Here is a 22,286-nt window from a genome sequence, read left to right as displayed (position 1 = left end):
GGCGGGCGCCTGCAGTCCCAGCTACTCGGGAGGCTAAGGCAGGAGAATGGCGTGAACCCAGGAGGCGGAGCTTGCAGTGAGCCAACATCACAGCACTGCACTCCAGCCCGGGTGACAGAGCGAGACTCTGTCTCCAAAAAGAAAAAAAAAAATTGGCCAGGCATGGTAGCACACGTCTCTAGTCCCAGCTACTCAAGAGGTTGAGGCGAGAGGATCACTTGAGCCCAAGTTCGAGGCTGCAGTGAGCAATAATCATGCCACTGCACTCCAGCCTGGAGTGCAGCAAGACCTTATCTCTGAAAAAAAAGCAAGACCTTATCTCTGAAAAAAAAAAAAAAAAAGAATGTGAAAAGACACTCAACAGAATGGGAAATAATTACAAATCATATAACTGATAAGGAACTTTCTTCCAGAACCAAGAACTCATAATTCAGTAATTAAAAAAACCCAATTTATTGTACAAATGGGCAATGGGGTTGGGCACAGTGGCTCTCACCTGTAATCCCAGCACTTTGAGAGGTTGAGGCAGGTGAATCACTTGAGCTCAGGAGTTCAAGACCAGCCTGGGCGACATGGCGAAACCCTGTCTCTACCAAAAATACAAAAATGAGCTGGGCATGGTGGTGTGTGTCTGTAATTCCAGCTACTCAGGAGGCTGAGGTACAAGAATCAGTTGAACCTGGGAGGCGGAGGTTGCAGTGAGCCAAAATCACGCCACTGTACTCCAGCCTGGGTGACAGAGCAAGACTCTGTCTCAAAAAAAAAAAAAGAAAAAGGGCAATGGATCCGAATTTCTGAATTGGCATTTCTACAAAAAAGATCTACAAACGGCCAGTAAGCACATGAAAAGATGCTCACCATCGTCAGTCATCAGGGAAATGCAAATAAAAACCACAACGAGGTACCACTACACATTCACTAGGATGGCTACAGAGAATACCAAGTGTTGCTGAGGATGTGGAGAAAACAGGATCTTCATACCCTGCAGGTGGGAATAAAATTGGTGCAGCCACTTCGGAAGACGCTTGGGAGTGCCTCAAGAAGTTAAACAGAGTTGCCGTGACCCAGTAATTCCACACGTAAGCAGATGCAAATGAAAATGAATGCCACACAAACACCTGTACGTAATGTTCACAGTAGCACTGCTCATAATAGCCAAGAGGAGGAAGTAACCCAAATGCCCATCAACTGATGAATGGATAAAGCATGTGAGCTATCCACACAGAAGGAAGTATTTGGCCATGAAAAGGAACGTGTATGCTAAAACGTGGTTGAACCTTGAAAACATTATGCCAAGTTAAAGAAGCCAGTCACAAAAGACCACATCCCGTATAAACCCATTTATATAAAATGTCTAGAACAGGCAAAGCTTCAAAGACAGAAAGTAGATTATTGCACAGGGCTGGGGGGTGGGAGTGGGGAGTGACAGCTAAAGGGAACAGGGCTTATTTTGGGGATGATGAAAATGTTCTAAAATTGATTGTGGTGAAGGTTACACCAGTTTGTGAAGATACTTAAAAACTCTGAATTGTATACTTTATTTTTTGAGACAGGATCTTGCTCTGTTGCCCAGGCTGCAGTGCAGTGGCATGATCTCGGCTTACTGTAACCTCCGCCTCACAGGCTCAAGCGATCTTCCCACCTCAGCCTCCTGAGTAGCTTGGATTACAGGCACGGACCACCATGCCCGACTAATTTTGGTATTTTTGGGAGAGACAGGGTTTTGCCATGTTGGCCAAGCTGGTCCCCAGCTCGTGGACTCAAGCAATCCACCTGCCTCGTCCTCCCAAAGTGCTGGGGTTACTGGCACATGCCATCACGCCTGACTAATTTTTGTATTATTTTTGTAGAGACAGGTTTTTGCCATATGCCAAGGCTGGTCTCAAACTCCTGAGCTCAAACAATCTGCCTGCTTTGGCCTCCCGAACTGCTGGGATTAAGGCGTGAGCTACTGTGCCTGGCCTGTATGTTGTAAGTAGGTGAATTGCATGGTAAGGTAATTACATTGCAAGAAAGCTGTTAAAAAAATACAGACAGGCAGCTAAGAACTAAAGACACTGAAGAAAATCCTCCAGCTGGAAAGTCAAGGACCAAAACAGACAGAAAAAATTAATTAAAATGAAACGAAGACAAAGAAAGGAGCAGGAGGCTGGGCGTGGTGGCTCACGCCTGTAAATCCCAGCAATTTGGGAGGCCAAGGCGGGAGGATCATTTGAGGTCAGGAGTTCGAGACCGGCCTGGCCAACACAGCAAAATCCCTCCCTCTACTAAAAGTACAAAAATTAGCCAGGCGTGGTGGCGGGCACCTGTAATCCCAGCTACTTGGGAGGCTGAGGCAGGAGTTCAAGGAGTTCAATCTCTAGAACAGGGAGGCAGAGGTTGCAGTGAGTCGAGATCACATCACTGCATTCCAGCCTGGGCAACACAGCAAGACTTAGTCTGGGCGTGGGTAGGGGGAGGGTTAAGAGCAGGAGAAAACTTAAGAAATAACGCTCACTTCATACCTTTAAGAAAAAGAAGAGAAAAACTACATCCATCAAACATCTTGATGCCATCACAGAACAAGAAGGAGCTCTGGAAAATTAAAATGTCAGAGCCAAAATTAAATATTCAACAGAAGGTGTGGCAGAGCTGCTGCTGTATTCCATTAATCTAATTCACCCTGAACTGCAGGATGCACACTTCATAAACTACCCAGAAAAAACAAAATGTCACCAACTGAACTCAGATACACCCATAAAAGGATGGATGCAGCTTCTTCTACAGTATTAGAGCTCTGATTTTATCCAGAACAGCAACTTATCCAACTAAAAAGGTACCTTTCCCTGGTTCCTTACAGCAAGATGCAACCATACAACTAGTTATGTGTTGGGTGGGACTTCCGGGCAGGCCCCTCGCGGGGAGCTAAACTGGCTTCTTTTGATGCTTGGAAGATGGATACAGTGGCTAGAACTCCAGCAGTCAAGCCCCTGAGTACAGAAGTCATACACTGAGGATAGCAGACAGAAAGAAGCCAGGTCCCTCATGATGTCAGGAGCGCTGGGCCAGCCCTGGACAGTCTTTACCTCCAGACTTCCTTGATGTGAAAGAAAAACTATTTATGCCACTGTTTCTTTGGGGTTTGTGTGATATGCACTTTTTGGGGTTTGTGTGATATACAACCTTAACTAATTCAGAAAAGAGTTAGAAGACAAAATTAAGGAAATCTCTAAGAAAACAGACCAAGAAAGTAAATTGGAAAATAGGTGGTAAAAATCGTAGAGGATAAGTCCAGGAAAATAAAGAAATGGTAAATATCATAGAGGGTTCCAACATCATAACAGAGATTCCTGGAAAAGAAAACAGAAAACAGAGGGAAAGAAATTATCAAAGAAATAATACGAGTAAATTTCCTAAAACTGAAAGACTAATCTCACAGTTAAAAGTGCCTACCAAGTACCTGGCTCAGCACTGGGAAGTAAAACAACACATACCCCAAAGCTCACCAGTGTGAAACTGAACATTAGGGAGAAAGAAGAAATATTACAACTTCCAGAGGGGAAAAAAAAAACCCCAAAAAACAAAAAACAAATTACATAATAAAGGATAGGGAATTAGAATGCTAGCAGACTATTTATGTCAGAAGATGATGACAAACGCATTAAAAAATGATCCTTGAAAACCATTTCTAGGCCAGGGCGCAGTAGCTCATACCTGTAATCCCAGCACTTTGGAAGGCTGAGGTGGGCGGATCACTCGAGACCAGGAGTTCAAGACCAGCCTGGCCAACACTGAAAAATCCCATCTCTCTTAAAAATACAAAAATTAGGCCAGGTGCGGTGGCTCAAGCCTGTAATCCCAGCACTTTGGGAGGCCAACACGGGCGGATCACGAGGTCAGGAGATCGAGACCATCCTGGCTAACACGGTGGAACCCTGTCTCTACTAAAAAATACAAAAAACTAGGGCCAGGCGCGGTGGCTCAAGCCTGTAATCCCAGCACTTTGGGAGGCCGAGACGGGCGGATCACGAGGTCAGGAGATCGAGACCATCCTGGCTAACACGGTGAAACCCCGTCTCTACTAAAAAAATGCAAAAATCTAGCCGGGCGAGGTGGCGGGCGCCTGTAGTCCCAGCTACTCCGGAGGCTGAGGCAGGAGAATGTGCTTGAACCCGGGAGGCGGAGCTTGCAGTGAGCTGAGATCTGGCCACTGCACTCCAGCCTGGGTGACAGAGTGAGACTCCATATCAAAAAAAAAAAAAAAAAAATACAAAAATTAGCCAGGCCTGGTGGCACACGCCTGTAATCCCAGCTACTTGCAAGGGTGAGGCATGAGAATTGCTTCAACCTGGGAGGCGGAGGTTGCAGTAAGCCAAGATTGCACCATTGCACTCCAGCCTGGGCAACAGAGCACGACTCCATCTCAAAACAAACAAAGACCCTGTCTCAAAAAAAAAAAAGTCATTCTTTTCTAGGGAAAATGATGTATGATCTAGATTCTTTACCCAGACTACCAATACCAATCGGTCAAGTGTAAGGATATAATAAAAATAATGACATTTCAAAGAAGCAAGGTCATTTATGTACCGTGCATCTTTTCTTAGAAGGTACTAGAGGATGTGTTCCCACAAAATGAAGGGGTTACACCAATAAAGAGAGAGATGCAAGAGCCAGGAAAGTGTACATTCAATATAGGGGAGGCTCAGGATGACAACTGTAGGGCAAGCCTAGAGAAGAACACCTTCAGGTTGGGTGTGGTGGCTCACATCTGTAATCCCAGCACTCAGAGGCCGAGGTGGGCAGATCACCTGAGGTCAGGAGTTCAAGACCAGCCTGGCCAACATGGTGAAACCCTGTCTCTATAAAAAGACAAAAATTAGCCAGGCAGGATGGCGGGTGCCTGTAATCCCAGCTACTTGGGAGGCTGAGGCAGGAGAATGTGCTTGAACCCGGGAGGTGGAGGTTGCAATGAGCTGAGATCGCGCCACTGCACTCCAGCCCGGGCGACAGAACGAGACTCTGGCTCAAAGAAAAAAAAAAGAGTAACACATTCAAACTGGAGCAGAACAGAGACAGCCAGGAGGAAGATCTCCAGGAGAAAGGAGAAACGGATAAATTATCTAACAGTTATGAATATTTGGGGGAAAAATTTTTAATTTTATACAGTGGTTTTGATGGAGCAATCTGTAAAATTTTAAGAATAGGCTTGTTAAAAAATATGCAATAGCCATTTATTTTCGGGAAAAAAAAGCTGTACAAGAGGTAAAAATGTAATCATAATACCCTTCTTGACTCTTTGTATTTTGTTTTGTTTTGTTTTGTTTTGAGGCAGGGTTTTGCTCTGTCACCCGTCTGGAATGCAATGGTGCAATTTTGGCTCACTGCAACCTCTGCCTCCCAGGCTCAAACAATCCTCCTACCTCAGCCTCCCAAGTAGCTGAGACCACAGGTGCACGCCACCACGCCCAGCTACTTTTTGTATTTTTTGTAGAGACGGGTTTTCATCATGTTGCCCATGAACTCAAGTAATTCATGGGTCTTGAACTCAAGTAATCTGCCCACATTGGGTTCCCAAAGTGCTGGGATCACAGGGATGAACCACCACACCCAGCCTGTTCTTGGCTCTTTGGTGATCCATCTACATTGTCAAAAAATGTGAACGTTTTATGACTTTTACTAAATTAAATAGCTTATTGGATATTATTACATTGGGATGATAAGGGGGGAAAGTGGAATGAAAATAAAATGTCTTAATCCGGGCATCGAGATACAGCAATATAAGTACATTACTTAGAACTAAAGAGATAAAGCCCAAAATAAACAGCTGAAATTTGCAGTGACTACCTTTGGGAATTGGGATTTGGGTGTGGGGAGGAGTAGGACAAGAATAGGATGCTTTTCATTCTTTTTTTTTTGAGACAGAGTCTCGCTCTGTTGCCCAGGCTGGAATGCAGTGGAATGATCTCGGCTCACTGCAACCTCTGCCTCCCGGGTTCAAGTGATTCTCCTGCCTCAGCCTCCTGAGTAGCTGGGACTACAGGCGTGCGCCACCACACCTGGCTAATTTTTTTTTTAGAGATGGGGTTTCACCATGTTGGTCAAGCTGGTCTTGAACTCCTGGCCTTGTGATCTGCCCGCCTCAGCCTCCCAAAGTGCTGGGATTACAGGCATGAGCCACTGCACCTGGCCCTTCATTCTTTTTTGTTAAATAAGCCTCCTGGTATTAATTAACATTTTAACCATAAACATGCATTGATTTAAAAAGAAGACCAAGTAAAATAAAATATTACTTATTTTTCATTCCAGAACAGGTTAAAACTCAAACTTCTGCATGATCAAGACCTTCCAAAATCTAACTCACTTTCCCAGTTGTCTCCTCTTATTCCCTCTTTCATACCTTTACCTATGGCTTCAACTTCACTCCAGAGCCCACTTCCTTCTGCCTTTACTACTCATGCACTCCCAGGCTGCAACAGCCTTGCCCATCTCTGCCAACAGATGTGCCCATCCCTCAGGCTGGGGTCCAACTTCCATCCTGCTAGCAGAGCGCAAACGCTAAGTGTCTTGAAGGTCAGGGGCCCTAGGTCTCAGTTCCAACACTTGCCCCTTCTGGAGACAGCCTGCCCCCAAGTTCAGCTGTGGGTGAGAGCCAGGCTGGGGCTGCTCACTGGGAGCTGGCAAGCCATCTGAACGTATATATAAACTTTGATGTGAATATGCCTCTTTTAGGAAAAGTAAAGCTTTCAGATTATGAAAATGGCCTGGGAGCAAATAAATGGTAAGAATCTCTGCCCAAGAGGCATTGAAAAGAACATGCAGGGAGCTGAAAGGGAGTAGGGGAGAGGGATGCGGGCAGAGCCACCAAAACCTCAGTCCATGTCCTGAGAATATTCCAAGCCTCAGTCACAGAGCCTGCTTTCCTGTCCTTCCTCACCGCTGGCTTCATTAGCACTTATTTGTCTGACTCTCTCCTCACACCCCTTTTCCGCACATACTGGGCCCCAGGAAGCTAAGCTTCCAGGGCAGCAACCGTACCTCTGGGCCTCAGACAAGACGTTTCTAATGGAGGGGCTTCTACCCACAAAACACCTGCCCAGGGGTGAGGTGGGAGGGCCGCAGAGGCCAAGTCTATGGGCTGAGCTATCTGAGAAGTTGGGTGGGTGTTTCTTCTGGGGTGGCCTCGCGCATCCAACACTTCCCTCCCCTTCTCCAAGCTCTGTTCAGCCCAACATGCCTTAGACATGGGCACCGAAGGATGAGCTCCAGGCCCGGAAACCCATGCAGGACTTGTCACTCAAAGACCTGGGTGACGAGGGCGCTCCTCGTCATGTCTTCACTCATCCCCGGAGGGTCCCCTTTGTCTTTTTCTGGAACTTCACCCCCTGAGGGCTCCACGTCTTGCCGGGGTTAGCTGCCATCACCACCCACGAGACAAGGCTTCATTCGACTAGGCCAGCTCTCTGGGATCACTGCCCTGTTCCTCAGCTCAGCACTGACCACCCTATAGCCGTGCTGCGCTTGCTCTCCCCTTCTCGCTGGTGCCACCTCCCCAAGTTTCTACTGTGGCAAGGGCACGCTCTGGGTACTCTCGCCCCATTCTCACTACCACGGACGCCCTGGTGGTAGGAAGGAAGAGTTTATCACAGGCTTACCCAGAACTTCACAAGAAAAAAGGCATTGGAGGGTCCCCGTTCAAAGAGCTCCTTGAGTCCACCCTTTTTCTCTGGGAATTTGTCATAGATTTGGCGGATGTCCACGGCTTCGAGGTAGGGGTCGCTGTAGCTTGGGCTGGACTGGCCAATGTGCACGAACAGGTGCTTGTTGTACTGTAGAGAGAGTGGGTCTGAGGGAGGCGGAGCATAGGCCAGAGGGTCAGACAGACAGCCCCGGCTCTGCAAGCCCACCACGTGACCCGGCGCAAGCCGCTTGGCCTTTCTGGACCATAGTTTCCCCATGAGTGAAATGGAGATGGTAAAAGACTTCTTTCATTTTACATCCTGGACTTCTAAGAGTCTATTCGGTTCATGGGGTCGTCAGCGAAAAAGAAGTTTGAGCGGGCGCGGTGGCTCAAGCCTGTAATCCCAGCACTTTGGGAGGCCGAGACGGGCGGATCACGAGGTCAGGAGATCGAGACCATCCTGGCTAACACCGTGAAACCCCATCTCTACTAAAAAATACAAAAAAACTAGCCGGGCGAGGTGGCGGGCGCCTGTAGTCCCAGCTACTCCGGAGGCTGAGGCAGGAGAATGGCATAAACCCGGGAGGCGGAGCTTGCAGTGAGCTGAGGTCCGGCCACTGCACTCCAGCCCGGGCAACAGAGCGAGACTCCGTCTCAAAAAAAAAAAAAAAAAAAAAAGAAGTTTGAGCTGGGCGGAGTGGCTCACACCTGTATTCCCAGCACTTTGGGAAGCTGACGTGGGTGGATTATTTGAGGTCAGGAGTTCAAGACCAGCCTGGCCAATATGGTGAAACCCAGTCTCTACTAAAAATGCAAAAATTAGCCAGGTGTGGTGGCGGGCACCTATAATCCCAGCTACTCGGGAGGCTGAGGCAGGAGAATCGCTTGAACTCAGGAGACGGAGGTTGCAGTAAGTTAAGATCACACCACTGCACTCCAGCCTGGGCGACAGAGCAAGTCTCTGTCTCAAGAAAAAAAAAAAAAAGAAGTTTGAAGATGCCAGAGTGAGAAGGGCCCTGGCATCCTGTCACCGTGGCCTCCTCCAGGTCCCCCTCTGACCTTCGCAGGTGACGCTGGTCACCCAGGACACTGGACACTGAAGGGGACAGGCTGGTATCCCGTAGGATGTGGAGCAGACACACAGGAGACTCCTCAGCTTCCCGCCCGCCTCTCAGAGCCAGGGAAAGGCTGGGACGGTGAGGGGTGGGGCTGGGGCCACAGTGACCTTGGACTGAGGGTTGGTTGGGTTAGGAGGGGAGGAGGGACACAGGACAGGGAGGGAGGAGCAGGAGGCTGACTGGGCACTGGGCCAGGGAGGAGGGAAAGAGGGAAGAGGGGTGACGTGAAGGGGGAAAGGAGTCAGGGAAAGGACGGAAGGAAAGATCATAAAGGCACAAGGAACTTGAATTAAGCCCCAGTGTGGAGTGGGACAAGAGCACTGGAAGCAGAAACAGAGGCAGAGGGGGTGGCGGGGGAGCCAGCCAGGCACAGGCCAGGACCTACCGTGTCCGGGTCCTGCTGCTGCTCCAGGAAGGCAGAGAACTCCAACATCCAGAGCTTGGAGCTGGCCACGCTGCGGCCCTGCCACGGGGGTGCCGGGGGCGCAGAGGGCGACGGGGCGGGCCCTGCAGGAGACTCAAACCCTGCACAAAGTGAGAGAGGCACATGGAATCTGGTCCCGGACACCCGCCCTGCTCGCACCCTCTGCAAGCACCCTGGGCCTCCTCGGACAGACCTGCCTGGGGGACCGCCCATCTCCCTAAATGGACCTCCTAGCAGAGGTGGAGGAGAGAGTGCAAGGCTTGGGCATCCCGGAGCTGCCCTGGTCGGGAGGGGCTCGTCTGGCACAACTCAGGCCACTCAGGACTCTGCACGGAACCGCCCAGCAAGACTGGATTCTGGAGGGCAACTGGGGTGCGGCAGGACCAAGGCTTCCAAAACAGGCACTGTTCAGTTCCTGCCCTCGAGCAACCTCTGTTTCCGTCGGGGAAATAACCAGATGAATAACTGTTACAATGTGGCATCACCCCGGAGAGACGGGGGCATTTCCTGTGTGTGTCACAGCTGTCTCCCCAGCTCCCAGAACAGGGCCTGGCCCAGAAGAGGCTCTGCATCCAGCGCTGCTAACAGATGGACCTACTCCAGCCCTACTGTAGTTTAGATCATGTCCTGAAGGCAACAGGAGGCCAGGAAGGCACCCTAAGCCTGGAAGCAACACCATGAGACTGAAGTGAGACTGAAGTTCTGGTGAGTGACAGGGTGACAAGAGGAGGTGAGACGGGACACGGAGCCGGTGAAGTGGCTGCTGCAGGAACGCAGGCAAAAGCTAGCAGGCCTGGAGTGAAGACAGGGCCAGCGTGGACAGGAGAGGACTGCCATGAGACAGAGAGTGGACAGGACCCGACGCTGTGGCTTCGTTTTGATGTGTGAACGAGAGAAAGCAGCCTTCAGGACCCGGGGGCAGGAGGCAGCAGGGCTGCTCTCGGTGGCAGGAAAGCCAAGGGGCTGGGCAGGCAGACTCCACACCAGAATGGGCAGTTTAAGGGTGAGGAGCTGGTCTTGTCCTACAGACCGGGAGGTGATGAGGGCCCCTCCCGAGAAAGAGGCGAGGACAGAGCGGAGCCTGTCAGTGAGAGGGCGGCTCCTGTCGGCAGAGCTGGCTGCCTCCACCAGGTCTTCTTTCACAAGGGTCCCTCTTCTCGGGAGGGGCCCCAGGCTGGTGAGTTAGACACCCCTCAGCCCTCCCAGGAGCCAGGTGTGCGAGGCACACTGCAGTAACAAGGTAGGCCAAGTGGGGCAGCCACCCGGGCACAGGCACTGCCCTTGGAAGGCATGTGCCCCACAAGCCCTGAGCACAGCTGGGAGGGGACAGGAACAAGGCAACCCGAAGGGCACGAAGGGGCTTGGCACACGGCTGATGGCTGAGGTGTGCTTGCTGGGGGCAAGGAATGGGGTGTGGCCAGGGACCAGGATGTGTGGTCGGAGTGTGTGATGGGGCAGCATCTAACAGGGACATGCAGGGTCCTGGACCCAGAGGCAGGAGCCGCACACCTGCAATGGATGGCAAGGGAGACACGCAGCGCTCACCCACCTGGCAGAGGCAGTGGAGGCTGGACAGCATAGGTTTGCTGAGAGAAAGGCTTCACACTGCGGGAGAGAGAAGAGGGGAGGTGTTAGCCTCGGGCAGGCTGCCACCACGGATCCCTGCACTGGGTCAGTGGTCTCTGTGTGGTAGGTCCTGGTGGTCTGGATTTCAGTGGTCCTGATGGGCCTTGGCCTCCTACTCCCGCCCCTGCCGACTGCCTTGAGTTTCGTGGTGGGTCACAGACACAGCGTGTCTGATGAAGAAATCCACCCATCCCTTTCTTCCTCCCAGGCCAGCCAGAGATCTGACTCCCAGCCTCCTCCCCTGGGAGACCTCAGCTCTGGCCCTGCCTACACCCTGGACAGACTGGAGTTTTGGCAAATACCACCCTAGGGTGTGGACATCACAGATGAGCCCAGTGATGCCTGAGTAGGAGAGCCCGATCCCTGAGCTCAAAGCCATCCTGAAAGGCGGACCCCAGCAGCAGCCCCAGCACACCCTGGGGCCCAGGCCCAATGTCATGAGTTTATGAGTTCAAGTTCAGTTCAGGGAGCAGCTGGCAGCAGAAAGCAGGCCATACTCACTCATGGGACGTTCCGGCTTGGCCTGGCAAAGCTCCTTGCCAAAACTGAGGAGGCAAAAGGCACGGAATCAGCATGGCCCCAGGTGCACCCAGGGCCCTGTGGCATGGGGGTGGGGGTGGGACAGGGCAGGGCCTCCACTGGGAGGAGAGGCTGGAGCCCTCGCCCTCGCCTAGCTAGTAAATGCTAACAGACCACAGCAGCACCCCCAGAGTGTGTTTCGGGGGCTCTCAGGCCCTGTAGATGAGGGACTCCATGGGAAAAGCACCCAGGTACGGTCCACACTGCACAGGGCAACCCCCTGCACTCGGCAAAGTCCCAGTGCCAAGAACCCGCTTAGTGCCAAGGGTCCCGAACGTACCCACAGAGCCACCGCGTCCTATCTGTTTAACATGCGGATGGACTAGTGCTCTCTGGGACAGACGTTGAAAACTGCTGTGGCCTGGCCCTGCCCCTCCCCACATGCCTAGGGTGCTGCTGCAGGGGCCTTGAAGACTCATTAAGTCCCTGGAGCCAAGAAACCCCTCCGAGGAGACAGCTCTGAAAAGCGGCTTTTCTGGATCATTCTGAGAGTGTGGCCAACATGGTCACGGCTGGGAAATTTAAAATCTGACCAGGGGTTTGTTCTCGGGCACCAGCTCTCCACCTGGCAGGAGGGCAGGAATGAGGCTGCATGGCACGGGCTGCCCAGGGACATGCTGGTCTCAGGCTTCAGCTCAGCCACCTTGGCTTCAGCTTCCTCATCTGTAAATTGGGCCAACTTGGCAGAGCTACCAGTCGGTCAGCTCCTGGAAGCTCCCATTTCCCCCTTGTGAAAAGCCTGCAGTCATTGTTGAGGACCCAAAGAAAGGCATCCCAGTATCAGCCAAGCCGGGACTTGTGTGGCCCCCTGGTCTTGCTCCCTCCTTCCCTGACTGCCCTGGCCAACAGGACTCAGGTGAGAGAAATCTGGGCTGGCCAATGCTTCTGGTTCTTCTGAACAGGGAGGAGGGAGGAGGAGAGGGCTGGCCTGGCCTCCGGCTCTCGGCAGCCCACTTACCCCTGAGACTGCTGGGCGGCCGGGGCCCCGGGCGAGGGCCATGCTACTGTGGAAGGCCGTGGCGGAGATGATCTGTGCAGACGACATGGCAGCCATGCTCTGCAGGGCCTTGTCCTTAGCTGCCTGGTCCTGGGGGAGACATTGCAAGGGAGGACCTCAGCAGGGTCACTAGTCAGGCTGAGGCCAGGAGAGTCTGGCTCTGGGGTCAGGGAAGCTGTCTCACTGCCAGTGGCCAGAGCTGGGGGACCAGGCGTTAAGTCTGTGCCATGCTATTGACTTGTTTTGCAACTGAGAAAGTCACCTGGTTTCTCTGGTCAGTTTTCTCATCTGTCAAAGGGGCATGATACTTGCCCTGCTTATTTCTTCAGAGCTTAGAGAGACATTATCTGTCATTTTATTAATGACGGGGCCACCTCGAGAACAAGGGTCTTCTATGCTTTGCTCACCTCTCTACCACGGGTGCCCAGCTCAGCACCTGTCTTGTGAAAATGAAGCATAAATATCTGCTGGATCCTGACTCAAGTGCACAGGAAGCATCGTCCCTGGCCACACGGGCTGTCTGGAGGCAAGAGACCATCTCCTGTGACCCTACCTGCCTCGGTCCTGCCCTAAGGATCTCCCTGGGCACTGCAGGCTCCTGGGACTCACCCATCTTTCACATATCAGAAGGTAAATACCCACTGTCTGCCCTCCAAAGGCTCTAAGACCCCAGAGGATGGGTTCACCCTGAATAGGCCCGGAACAAATAAGCACACAGGGAAAGCCACGTGGATGGCACGGGTAACAATAGTAATAGTTCGTTGTATTTGTATAAGCCAGTGTTTTCCATCCTGAGTGCCTGAATTCCAAAGGTCTTCAAAACCAATGACACAACATTTCCTATTTCAAGAAGCCTAGTGGAAATTGTGTCTTTTTTTTTTTTTTTTCAGAGACAGGGTCTCGCTCTGTCACACAGGCTGGAGTACTGCACAATTGTGGCTCACTACAGCTTCAAACTCCTGAGCTCCAATGATCTGCCCATCTCAGCCTCCTGAGTAGCTGGGACCACAGGCATGCGTTACTGTACCCAGCAGGGATTATCCCAAAAGACCACACACACACAGTCTGGAACAGCAAGTATCATTCACTGTCTGCAGCTTTATCAGGGCTAAATGGCTCGACTGAGTCAACTCAGGAGCTCTGATTAGAAATTTGATATCTGGCCGGAAGCGGTGGCTCATGCCTGTTATCCCAGCACCTGGAGAGGCTGAGGTTGGTAGATCGCTTGAGTCCAGGAGTTCGAGGCCAGCCTGGGCAACTTGGCGAAACCTGTCTCTACAAAAAATACAAAACTTAGCCAGGTCTGGTGGTGTGTGCCTTTGGCCAAGCTACTCAAGGAGCTGAGGTGGGAGGATGGCTTAAACCTGGGAAACAGGGATTGCAGTGAGCTGAGATTGCACCACTGCACTCCAGCTTAGGCAACAGACCAAGAATCTGTCTAAATAAATACATAAATAAATATCTTTATGATTTTTTTTTTTTCAGACAGCATCTCATTAGCCCAGGCTGGTCTCAAACTCCTGGCTTCAAGTGATCCTCCCGCCTCGACCGCCCAGTGCTGGGATTATAGGCATGAGAGACTGCCCCCAGCCAGGAATTTTTTTTTTAATGAGAAAGATAAAACCATTATTGAATAACTAATAATAATTAACTTGGTAGATCTGGATCTCCCTTAAGTGATACAAAGGTTGAGAACCTCCCAACCACTTGGGAGGCTGAGGCAGGAGGATCACCTCAGCCCAGGAGGTCGAGGCTGCAGTGAGCTGTGACAGCACTAATGCACTCCAGCCTGGGCGACAGAGTGGGAGTCTCTAAAAAATAAAGTTAAAACAGAAGCTGAGAAGCAACGGCGAGCCTTGTACCTCACAAGCTCTTCCGAGGGATGCCTCCACACGGTCCACACTGCAGCTCCATGAGGCGCGCAGCACCACAGCCCGGAGGCTCAGAGAGGCTTAGTGCTCCCCTGCCGTCCTGGTGCCGTGCAGGTGTGGCGCCAGAACACAGCAGGCCCTTCCACTCAGCCTCTCAAGGCGACCACTTCACCCATGTGGCACGAGGCGGCCACAGAAGGTTTTCAAGAACACAACCTCACTGCGTCCCGTGAGACTGGCAGGACTAGTAGGATCTTTAAGATGAAGAAACTGAGGCTCCGAGAATTTGGGTGACTAGGGTGCTGAGAGTGGTGAGGGTGGCCAGGTGAGCTTGGTCCAGATAGGCACACAGGGGGCCGTGCAAATGAAGGGGTCGGGGAAGACGCTTCATAGAGGGCGGTGGGGAGTGGGGAACCGTTCTGAGGACTGGGTCATTGTCAACGTGGACAAAGCAGTGAAATAGATGAGGTTTGCCCCTGGTCCTTCCTGGCCTCCTCCCCACTGTCCTTTTGGGGCCAAACTTGGGCTTTGCTCTCAGAGGTTGTCTCTGATAACCAAAGAGGGAGCTAACTAGTAAGTCTAAGGGTGTGACTCATCAGGGGCACTTGCAGTTTTCAGGAGGAAAGCGCCCAGGCCAGCCCCCGGCCTCTCCCCGCAGGAGGGCATGAGGGACTTGGCAGGCGCACCCCCGCAAGCCCACAGACCTCGGCACTTAACTGCATCACGAGGCCAGGGCTGCACCTGCTCAGTGCCTGCCTTCCTGGATACTCGATCTAAACAAATGGCTGCGGCTCAGGAAACCACGGCCTGAGCAGGGTAGGGCAGGGGTCAGGAGGAAGTGGGAAGGACCTGATGGGGAGCGACAGCAGTGGCCGGGCAATGGAGCCAGGGAGCCACTAACTGGGGCCGGGAGGGGCACTTGGATATCACCTTGCTCGTATCTGTCACTTTACAGATGAGGAAACTGAACGGAGCTCCAGGAGGTCCCAGTGACTTTGCCCAAGTACCCACGGCCATGGGGCAGAGCCAGGCCGAGGACCCAGCCTCTCACTCAGGGATTTCTACCGGATCACTCTCTAACCCAGAGCTTAATCACTTTGGGTTCTAGATTCTTTGAGAATATGACAAAATCCTCACAGCAATCTCTCCAAGGAAACTCACATATACATGAAAATTTGCATATTTTAAGGAGTTTATGGCTCCCTTTGGTGTCTGTCCAGCCATCCACTGAAGGCTGTCCTTGGGCCCCAAGTCAGAACCTGTGAACAAGGATGAATACAATTCCCTGAGGCAAATTTGGGCCTCAGAGCTGGCCCCGAACAGATTGCCCTAAACGCAGCAGTGGGAAGCCTGTTCACCGTGGTCATCTGCGGGGTCCCGGTGAGTCAGAGGCGGACAAAAGAGGGGAAACAGGGAGCAGGGATAGGCTCCATGGCTGTGGGTACCTCCAGGGTACACGAGCCAGGCTGAGAGGCAGGGAGCAACAGCTGAGGGCTGGTCAGCTGTCCCAGGGAAAAAGGAGCGAGGTGCCAGGCCACAGTTGTGGGGCTTGGGGAACAGCTGGGCTGATGGCAGGAGGAATGGAACTGAGTGGGCAGTGGGGTGTGGCTTCCTAGGAGGCAGAAAGGTCTGTGGTTCCCACCCACTCATTCTGAGATTCCAATGTCAGGATCATGAACTGCCAGGGCCAGACGAGACCTTCAAGGTCATCTAATTCAGTGGCTTTTCTTTAATATAAAAAATATTTTTAGAGATGGGGTCTCACGGTGTTGCCCAGGCTGAACTGGCCAGTCACAGGTGTAATCACAGCCCACTGCAGACTCCAACTCCTGGCCTCAACCTCCAAGTAGCTGGGATTACAGGCGTGCGTGCCCAGCTAGCCCAGTGGCTTTTTTTGAGATGGAATCTCACTGTGTTGCCCAGGTTGGAGTGCAGTGGCACTATCTTGGCTCACTGCAAGCTCCGCTTCCCAGGGTCAAACGATTCTCCTACCTTAGCCTCCTCAGTAGCTGGGATTACAGGTGTGCGCCATCACACCTGGCTAATTTTTATATTTTTAGTAGAGACAGGGTTTCACCATGTTGGCCAGGCTGGTCTCAAACTCCTGACCTCAAGTGATCCGCCCACCTTGGCCTCCTAAAGTGCTTACAGGCGTGAGCCACATCATGCCTGACCTCCCCGTAGCTTTTAAACTGGGTTCTGAGGTCCCCTAGAGTTCAAGTGTCATGAGGTAGGAAAGGATTCATGGGAGGAGAGGAGCCTTGCCAACCTAGCTTTGACCAGAACAGCTCCTCTGATTACACATCAGGGTGATATTTTGTTGGGAGAAAAAAAGAAAAGGGGCTACGTTGCTTTAAAAAAAAAATGTTTGCAGGCCAGGCCCAGTGGCTCATGCCTATAATTTCAGCACTTTGAGAGGCCAAGGCAAGAGGATCTCTTGAGCCCAAAGGTTTACGGACCTCTCAGGCAAAACAGGGAGACCCCGTCTCTATTAAAAACTAGAAAAAAATGGCCGTGCAGTGGCACTTGCCTGTGGTCCCAGATACTCAGGAGGCTGAGGTGGGAGGATGGTTGGAGCTTATGAGGTCAACGTGGCCATGAGCTATGATTGCGTCACTGCACTCAGCGTGGGTGACGGAGATCCTGTCTCTAAAAATACATCAATAAAAATGTTTATAAATGGTCTAGACTTCATGCCTCAAATGTCAGATCTTCCCACCAACTGGCTGTGCAGGCTCTGTGGTCATCATCTCCCTGATGGAGAGCTCCCTCCCTCCTAGTGTTCACCCAAAGGCCCCTGGTTCCAGGGTCCCAGAGGCCTGACTCCTGTGGGGAGCAGGGCTACCCCGAGGGGAATGCCGCAACATCAGGCCCCCCAGAGCTGTCACCTACGAGCAGAGGCCCTGCAAGACGGGGCTGACCCAGGGAAGGGAAGGAACCCCCAGTCCCACAGGGCAGGAAGCAGGAAGGATTCCCCAGCTCCCACAGCACCATAAACGCCACCCCCACCCCACAGCAGGTGCCCCCCCATGCCCCTGCTGCTCTGCATGCTCTGGTTGAGGGCACTAAGGCGCCCTCAAGAAATGAGGGCTGGCGGGTGATCCGGCTGCTCTGAGCCACGTGAGCCTCTCTAAGCAGGAGCCAGCAAGGGGGGATCCCAGCAGGAGCCTGGCCTGTAGCTCCCAGGGTGTGGGGAGCCAGGTGTCCACCACCTGGCCCTCTTGTGCGGATGGGAGACAGGTTACAGGCCCAACCTGGCTTTCCTCAACAGAGAGAAGCACACTGACTCGCACACCAGCAGCCACGCCCTGACCCCAAAGGGAAGGCATACTGCTGGAGAAAGCCACCACTCCTGGCCCCTCCAGCCCCCAACACTGCAGTTTCCTTACCTTTAGCTTGGCCTGGATCTCGCGAGCTTTGCGACGAGCCAGCACCTGGATGTGGCTGGAAACCTGTGCCAGGGCGAGAGGGAGAGAGGGCTCCTGTCTCTACCTCCCAACAACCTGTGTTCCCCAGCCTGGCCTCTGGCTTCCTGGCCCTCGCCCTCCACAGCCCTCAATCCACATCTGGGGACCAAATGAATGAATGAATGAAAGGGTCAACTAGTCGGCCCTCAGTCCTGCCTTGCCCAGCTAATCCAGAAGTTGGCACTATTTCAAAAGCACAGTGCCAGCAGGGAGCAGTGGCTCACACCTGTAATCCCAGCACTTTGGGAGGCCAAGGCAGGTGGATCACTTGAGGTCAGGAGTTCGAGACCAGCCCGGCCAACAGAGTAAAACTCCATTTCTACTAAAACCACAAAAATTAGCTGGGTGTGGTGGCGCATCCCTGTAATCCCAGCTACTTGGAAGACTGAGGTAGGAGAATTGCTTGAACCCAGGTGGCGGAGGTTGCAGTGAGTGGAGATTGCATCACTGCACTCCAGCCTGGGCAACAGAGCGGGACTCTGTCTCAAAGAAAAAAAAGAAAAAAAAAAAAAGTAGTGCCAATGTTTTACTGTCTGTCCTGGTGTCCTGGAGAAGGATAAGAGGGGGCTGTTGACTCTCCAGAGAAGGGAGGAGTTTCCTCCTAAGTGATGACAGCAGGGACCCCAAGAAAACTGGACCACCCAGTCGGGCATGTAATCCCACGCCTGTAATCCCAGCACTTTGGGAGGCCAAGGTGGGTGGATTACATGAGGTCAGGAGTTCGAGAGCAGCCTGGCCAACATGGTGAAACCCCGTCTCTACTAAAAATACAAAAAATTAGCTGGGCGTGGTGGCGGGTGACTATAACCCCAGCTATTTGGAAGGCTGAGGCAGGAGAATGGCATGAACCCATGAGGCGGAGGTTGCGGTGAGCTGAGATCGCGTCCTTGCACTCCAGTCTGGGCAACACGAGTGAAACCCCATCTCAGGAAAAAAAAAAAAGAAAAAGAAAACTGACCACCCGTGACACGCCCAACAGAGATAACTCATCCAGAGCTGCCGCCCCTTGAAAGCCTGCGTCTGGTCCTGGGAGGGCCTGGCCCACCTTGGGAGCAGGCTGCTGCTGGGGTACCACCCCTGGGACCCCTACCCGTCTCTTGGGGCCCACCTGCTTCCTGGTGCGGGTCTTCCCTGTCCGGAGCTTGATGTAGCGGGCAATCAGCTCGTTCCGACCTGCAGAGACACCAGCAGCCTCTCAGCAGAGAGGACAAAAGGCTGGAAGGGCGAGGGGGTGCGGGGCACCTTCTGCGGGGGAGGAGCCCTACCCTCCCTCTCTGCCCATCCTAAGCAGATCTGTGGGGTGAGGATTCTGTGGGTTCCCTCCCTGGATCACAGGGATCTCCCAGCAGCGAGAGGAAGACGAGGCCTCACTGTGGGGACTGAAACCAGAAAACAAGGTTTACAGGGCCCACGGCCACCAACCACACACAGCCTGAGGAAGTTCCAGAGCCTCCCTTGACCCCCGGCACCGTTCCTCAGCGCTGGCCACCTCCTCCCCACTCCCCACACTTTCTCCTGGGGCCTTCTTCACACTTGGGAGGCTCCAGGGAGGTGCCCGGCCCTCGGCCTTGCCCTGTGTGACTGCCACCGTGCCCTCTGCCTCTGTAAACGAGTAGGAGCGTCCAGACTTCTTGTCCTGTCTGCAGGCAGCAGCAGGCATGGGGGGTGCAACTGCTGGAGACACTTAGTGACCCGGAGAGGAGGCCTGAGCCTGTTCGCTCATAAAGAAAAGCCAGTTAGTGCACATGTGCAGCCCCATGGCTGACTCGGAGCCCTCAACAAGGAAGGCTGAGCACTCCCCATGGGCCCAGCCCCCGAGGGACTGCCGCTGTGCCTGAAGCATCCTGGAAAACCCCAAAGAGCGTCCATGGCTTCCGGTATTGAAAAAGATGATGGAAAGGGGTTCCTCATCTCAAAGCGTCCCCTAGTTCAGGAGTGGCATGTGCCCACACGACGGAATCCATGGGTGCTACGGACAGGGGCATGCTCACAGGACCAGGGGCCAGTTCGGGCTGGGTGGTCAGGCAAGCCGTTGGGTGGCCCTTGACCTCTAGGTAGTGTTAGACCATACAGAAAAGCAGCGGGTGAGGAGAGGCAGAGCAAGAGGGTTTGAGTGCGGGGATCGGAGGGAGCAGCTGCCAGCCCGCCCCGTCCTGCGGAGCCTGGAGGGCTTGCGGCTGTCCGCAGGAGGCAGCTGCTGATGGTGGGGGAGGTGAGGGGAGCGGGCTGCCTGCCACCTGGGTTGTAACCAGAGTACACGGCCAAGGCCAAGCTGACCCCCCAGCTGACCTTTCCCCAATGCCAAGGCCAAATTAAGAGGCTACTCTCCAGAGGTCCTGTCTGCCAGAAAAGGTTTGCCTGTGTCAGAGGAAGGAGGGAGGGGAGAATCGGAGTCCGGGGACATTATCTGTGGGCTGTTCTGCACCTAAAACCCTGAGTCCACAAGATGTCTCCTCTCAAAGCGTTCTAGGGAAAGGCTTTGGCGGTCCAGTGAACGGTCGACAGTTCTACCCTAGGTCTAACTAGAGCCACCCGTGCAGCATCTAGGGTGTAAGTCGTCACCAGTGGGTGAATGAACTAGGGCCACAGACCTGCAAGCTGGCGAGCCAGGCTAGAGGCTGGCAGCTCCACAAATGAGTTTTGGGAGCACGGTAAGTCTCTTCCCTTTAAGGACCTTCACTCAGCCTTCTCTTCTTTTTATTTTTCTTTTTTTTTTTTTAGAGACGGAGTCTCGCTCTGTCCCCCAGGCTGGAGTGTAGTGGCGTGATCTCAGCTCACTGCAAGCTCTGCCTCCCAGGTTCACGCCATTCTCCTGCCTCAGCCTCCCGAGTAGCTGGGACTACAGGCGCCCGCCACCACTCCTGGCTAATTTTTTGTATTTTTAGTGGAGACGGGGTTTCACCGTGTTAACCAGGATGGTCTGGATCTCCTGACCTCGTGATCCGCCAGCCTCGGCCTCCCAAAGTGCTGGGATGACAGGCCTGAGCCACCACGCCCCGCCAGCCTTCTCTTCTTAAATCTAGTTCCTTTAAGGTTTTTCCTGCAGATTTTTCCAAATTTCTACAAATGTAGGAAACAGACCTCAACGCTGGCTCAGTGAGAACACTGTGTGGCTCAGTTTCCTTTTCTGTAAAATGAACATGCTCTAGGCCCAAGTAAGTAACCCAGTTCAGAGACTAGTCTGCGAGCAAGGAAACGCATGAGGGAGGAAGAGAGCTTCCCAAGAGCTGCGAAGTGGGTGATGGTGTAGCAGGAGGGCTGGGGATGGCAGACCATCTGGGATACAGTTCTTGGTTGCTCCTCCGGCCCATGCCTTGCACACAGGTTATTGTGTGCTCATCAGTTGTCCGTGTCTGTCTTTCCTTGTTAGACTCTCAGAGGAAGAGACTATGCATCCGTTCAAGTCTGCATCTCCAGTACCTGGCACCTACTTGTTGAATGAATGAACAAGTCTGGTGTGCCTTCCAAAACATATCCAGAATTCTTTCAGCCACTGTGCAGCACCGCACCTTCCAGGGTCCAAGCTCCCGTCATCTCTGGCTTGCATTAGGATCATCACCGTCCACGTGTATTCCCTACTCCCAGTCTGCTCAACACAGCAGCTGCAGCCCCTATCGAAATTCAGAAGCCCTCCAACAGCTTCCATCTGCCCCAGACTAATGGTGTCCAAGTCCATACAATGGCATGGAAACCCCTGCAGGATCTGGCCACCCCAGTTCAGTCACCTCTCTGATCTCGTCTACCGGCTCCACCCTAAACCTCTTACTGTCCTGGAATGCACCAGGCCCACACCTGCCCCACCAAGGTCCTTGTGCTTCCTGTTTCTCCTCCAGGGAACACTCGGCCCCAGAGTCCCACACCACCTGCACCCCTCGGGTGTCGCTCTCTCTTCCCTGACCACCCCACTGAGGGCTGAAGTCGTCCTCCTACCTGCCCACTCTGGCACCCACCGCCTTTCCTTTTCTCCACAGCATAACACATAATCTCTAGCATAACACATAATCCAACTTATTTGAGTACCGTCTGTGCCCCCTCACCCCCATTAGAACCACAGTCCATATGAATAGGGATTTTTGGTCTATTTATTCACTTTTTTATACCCAACACCTAGAAAACTGCCTGCACATTGTAGGCACTCAATAAATACTTGCTGCCTGAATGACAAGGGAATGAATGCTAAGGTGCTGGTCAGATGTCCCGTAACTGTTTTAGTCTTCTCAAAGGAGTGAGTTAAATACACGCAAATAACCTCATACCTCTGATTAGTCCGACGTAACTTTCAAAGCGCTGTCCTGTCCTGGTCTCATTGAACTTTTCTGTACCTGAGCAAACCCAGACTTTTGTGAAGACTAAGACATTTAGAAATTGGGAGGCCGGGCGCGGTGGCTCAAGCCTGTAATCTCAGCACTTTGGGAGGCCGAGACGGGTGGATCATGAGGTTAGGAGATCGAGACCATCCTGGCGAACACGGTGAAATCCCGTCTCTACTAAAAAAATACAAAAAACTAGCCGGGCGAGGTGGCGGGCGCCTGTAGTCCCAGCTACTA

The 22,286-nt window shown here is 52.8% G+C and overlaps 1 protein-coding gene across 3 annotated transcripts in view; it reads right to left on the bottom strand.

Annotated features, from left to right (window-relative positions):
• The window catches only part of TEAD4 (TEA domain family member 4), a 79,929-nt gene that overhangs the window by 11,210 nt on the left and 46,433 nt on the right, over positions 1-22,286 (bottom strand). For 2 of the 3 annotated variants that reach the window (XM_011931060.1, XM_011931059.1), the window contains 7 exons: positions 18,848-18,912; positions 17,662-17,724; positions 12,363-12,491; positions 11,327-11,370; positions 10,749-10,804; positions 9,161-9,300; positions 7,632-7,805 (listed from right to left, as the gene is read on the bottom strand). In XM_011931060.1, coding sequence (XP_011786450.1) covers positions 7,632-7,805; positions 9,161-9,300; positions 10,749-10,804; positions 11,327-11,370; positions 12,363-12,458 — 510 coding nt within the window. In that variant the 5' untranslated portion in view covers positions 12,459-12,491; positions 17,662-17,724; positions 18,848-18,912. Of the gene's footprint in view, positions 1-7,631; positions 7,806-9,160; positions 9,301-10,748; positions 10,805-11,326; positions 11,371-12,362; positions 12,492-12,808; positions 12,842-17,661; positions 17,725-18,847; positions 18,913-22,286 lie in introns of all 3 variants that reach the window. The other variant, XM_011931058.1, reaches the window with a different exon arrangement.

Source organism: Colobus angolensis, unplaced genomic scaffold (genome assembly GCF_000951035.1).
Source record: "Colobus angolensis palliatus isolate OR3802 unplaced genomic scaffold, Cang.pa_1.0 Scaffold89, whole genome shotgun sequence".
Lineage (NCBI taxonomy): Eukaryota > Metazoa > Chordata > Mammalia > Primates > Cercopithecidae > Colobus > Colobus angolensis.
Note: the sequence above shows the minus strand (reverse complement) of the source record. Positions and strands in the feature narration are given on the sequence as shown.